The sequence below is a fragment of the Silene latifolia genome, chromosome 8, assembly GCF_048544455.1.
Source record: "Silene latifolia isolate original U9 population chromosome 8, ASM4854445v1, whole genome shotgun sequence".
Lineage (NCBI taxonomy): Eukaryota > Viridiplantae > Streptophyta > Magnoliopsida > Caryophyllales > Caryophyllaceae > Silene > Silene latifolia.
The window spans coordinates 31,159,724-31,163,606 of NC_133533.1; the positions used below are offsets into that span (position 1 = coordinate 31,159,724).

At 36.2% G+C, this 3,883-nt stretch overlaps 1 protein-coding gene across 1 annotated transcript; it reads right to left on the minus strand.

Moving 5' to 3' along the window:
- Positions 1 to 3,051: 3,051 nt before the first annotated feature.
- LOC141594972 (uncharacterized) lies at positions 3,052 to 3,883 on the minus strand. Its single transcript, XM_074414950.1, has 3 exons — positions 3,745 to 3,883; positions 3,542 to 3,670; positions 3,052 to 3,188 (listed from the first exon to the last, which is right to left on the minus strand). The coding sequence occupies exons 1-3, from the start codon at positions 3,806 to 3,808 to the stop codon at positions 3,052 to 3,054; spliced, it is 330 nt and encodes a 109-aa protein (XP_074271051.1). The 5' UTR covers positions 3,809 to 3,883.

The following is a 3,883-nucleotide window of genomic DNA, read 5'->3' on the forward strand; positions in this document are numbered from 1 at the left end:
GGCAATATCCACCCAATCACCAAGACCAAGCAGGTTCTTGATCGTCGGAATGTCGGCCGGAGTTAGGACGGAGTCACAATCATGTGGGTGTTTGAAAAGTCCCCGAGAAGGGAAAGTAGGGTCAAGATTGCGGTCGGAGGGTGTAGGGGTTGACGAAGACTGCCGAGTTTTGCCCATGGTGGAAAGAGAAAATGAAGATTAAAAAGGGAAGGGAAGATGGATTACCTGATGATGAAGATGGAGAAGGGGAACAGTGAAGCCGGCGAGGAGTGAAAAAGGAGGAAGATTGAGGGTTTAAGAGAGGAGAGCTTTTGAAATAATTTGAAGTGATTAAATGAAAGGGGAAGAGAGACGTTGGGGTTATAAAGAGGAGAGAGGGAGTTGGGTGCGGAGAAAGAGGAATAGGGCGGCTGGAAGTGATGGGTTGCATGGGAAGAAGTAAAAGACGGCGTAGGGTTTTTTAACATTTGGTTACGTAAATTCCTTGTTCGATACTTGAAAGCGTACTTCACAAGAAATTTGGGGCAAACTGTTTGGGCTAAAAATAGCATAATAAAAAATTCCACTTGGTAAAATAAAGAGTATGAAGAAGAGGTGAGGAGGAAGAGAGTCCGCGGTCAGGAGGAGGGGGAACGGGCTTGAGAAGGATCAAGAGCCCGTCATAAAAGGTGCCCGCGTCAAGGAAAAGAGTGTTAGGGAGAAGTTAGGGAGATCGGGGAGAATTGGTAAGGGAGTCCGGGTTTGGAAAGAAGTCCTTATGGAAATAATATTCCCTTACCATATTCGAGGTAGGACATATCTAGGGTTCTTACCCTATAAATAGCCAAGGAAGGAAATCAAGAAGGGCATTCACTCATCCATATATTCATTCAAGATCATATCTCAGCAAATAATATACGCTCATTCTGGATCATGCAGGCCTGACGCCTAGGGCCAGCAGGATTAGCTACGCACCACAATTGTAATCATCCTCTAATTCATATAGTGCAACACTTGGCAGGGTACCGTCCCTCCCGCGGTTGTTCCCACATTGGGTTTTCCGCGTCACCAAAATCTTACGTGTCAATTTACATTACGTACTTTATTTTCCGTTTACTTATTGACATACAAATCATCATACAATCGACCAACGAATATAGACTACATTGACCCTAATTAATCGACTTAGGTAAAAAAGACCTAAACAAGTGCAATCATTGGAAGGGTACCGTCCCCTTCCCGCGGTCGTTTCCCACATTGGGTTTTCCGCATCACCAAAGTTCTTATGTTAATCTCTTATTTACGTCCTTATTAGTTTACGTGTCAACCATACTTACATCGCTAATCTCACAAATAACGCATAAGACCACTTTGACCTAATTTAATCTAATTCGGTAGAAAAATACCAAAACACAAGGGAGGTAATTATCCTTCATTGAGCACGTTCTCTTGAACTTGTAACTACACTGGTGTACATGTTCATGGATATACATATACAAACATATCATTTTATTGGAAATGGATCCTCTCCATTTCCGCTCATAATCTATTTAAATAATAATTACCCCTTCACTCTCATTTCCCCTTTATTTTTATGCGTAAATTTAGAACCGTTAGATGTTGCCAAAATACGATCCAGACCATTCATAGGAACTTTCTTCTCCATTTCTTTTTAAGAAATGGAGAGAAATTGGGCTCCATTTTATTAGTGTTGTTGCGTTTGTGTTCGTTCATTGATATAAAATCAACCAGTGTCACATGTCCTTTCATTAAGGGTAGTATCAAGAATCAACCAGTGTCACATGCCCTTATAATATTTCCCTCTCGGCCCCGCTGCCTTAAAATCCTAGCTTTGCCACTAATCAAGATGTAGGAAGTTATTTACGGCCTCTAAATGTCTTAAAGACACTGAGCTTGTTTCCACGCGAATAGTACGTAACATCCATTATAAAGAAGTTTTTGTGACTATTTTTTATAAATAAACTATGTATCCCTTTAGCATTCATTTCAAACTATTTGTCGGCAAGAAGTTCACTTCATTATTCTAGGTGTTTTTTTTACAGTTGCAGTAAAACTGCTACCTGGAGCATAAAACAACATGCTTATAAGATGAATAAGACATAAGAAATGTTTTTAGAATAATTGAAACATTTTATACACAATGGAAAACAATAAGCTTTTATTAATGGAGTATCAATTTTAAGAGAAAACATAAATAATTAGGGAAACAAGAGGCAAATAATCCCTGGTAAAACAAACCAAACATATGAAAATTACAAGAAATAGAAAACATTTAACATAAAGTAAAGAAAACAAATAAAATCATCATCAAGTTTTGTCCATAATTGTCCTGATTTCGTTGATTAATTGCACGTGCCCTTGAAAAAACCCGAGCATTTAAGTTCTCCACAACATGTGGAAAGAATGGCCTTTGAGCATGATTCATTTACTCTTTTACATCCGCTATTTTTCTCTGTCAATTTAAATTACTACAACGTTAGGTATCATTTATTTGTAAGCTAAGGCCATGCATGTCATAATACAAAGATAAACTTCGTACCTTTTACGCATACACCTCCGAAAAAATCTGTCACTATTATCTTTGTTATCACAAATGGTTCCCGCACAACAACGACCAAGAATCATTCTTTTTTTGGGCCACATGGCTTTCCAAGACCAAAACAAGATGGTTCTACCCCTACGATTTGAACCAGAATATTTATAAATAATACTTACTACGGAGTACAATTTATATTTTAAAAAAATACAAATGAAATAGATAGAAAATATATGTATCGCCACTTTTAAAAACAAGAGTTGTACTTCCTATATCCTAATTTAATCGTCTCATTTCCAATTTTGAAATTACATAAAAAATGACGAATAACCAACTCTATCCTTGACCTAAAGAGAACTTGGGCAATATTATTGTGATAAAAATGTCGGTGGTAGTTAATAATCTAGCTAGCTGAAATGTTGAAGGTTTACGTACAAATTTACTTTACTAAATTTTAAAAAGAGAAAATATTTTTTTAATATATTTTTAGTTGGTAATATAGTTATCATGTCTGGCTAAGTGAGTAATCGACCAAAACCCTTACTATCTTTGCACGTGCCACTGAAAGTTCCTGAGCATTCGAGTTTTCCACAACATTTCTGAAAAGCGATCTTTGAGCATGCTTCATTTTTCTCTCCACATCCGCTATTCTCTGTCAAATAAAATTATAACATTAGATATCATTTGTAGGTTAAGGTAGTTATTAATGTATATATAAATATAAAGGCAAAGGCAAAGGATAGTAAAACGTATCAATTGTTGAAATATAAATATAAAGGCAAAGGTAAGCAAAAATATTAGGAATGAAGTTTCCTATTGGCTACGGATAACACACTAATAGTCCTCCTACAGAATCTTAGAATTTTTCATTCTATAAAAGTGATCGATCCGTGTCATTTTGACCAAATATTAGTATCGATCTTGGCCACGAAATGTACATATAAGACGGTATTTTTGTGTAAGAAGACTCTTCATATGATTGTTTTTTTACTATCTACTACGTACCTTTTTGGCATTTGCCTCCCAAAATGTCCTCTCTATTATTACAAAAGAATCCCGCACAACAACGTTTAAAAAGGCCACATTCTTGTCCATCATCTGAACATCCTTGTGCTTTCTCGCCCATGAGTTCAACTGAAATATTTATGAATAAATATTACTACAATCTTGATATCAATTTTAAAATGTAAGAAAATTAGTACAATTACCGATTACAAGGATGAGAAGAATCGCCAACATAGTATTCTTGTATGAAATGAGCTTGCCCTCCATTTTTTAAACAACAATCGTAAATACTAATCGTTTTCTTTCGTCTTAGTCTTATAGTATGTATATTATCTTGTTGAG

Coding starts and splice junctions, on each gene's coding strand:
- LOC141594972 (XM_074414950.1), bottom strand. CDS start 3,808: ATGGAGGGCAAGCTCATTTCATACAAGAATACTATGTTGGCGATTCTT. Junction 3,671..3,744: donor TCTTCTCATCCTTGTAATCG/GTAATTGTACTA, acceptor TAAATATTTCAG/TTGAACTCATGGGCGAGAAA. Junction 3,189..3,541: donor GGGAGGCAAATGCCAAAAAG/GTACGTAGTAGA, acceptor TTTATTTGACAG/AGAATAGCGGATGTGGAGAG.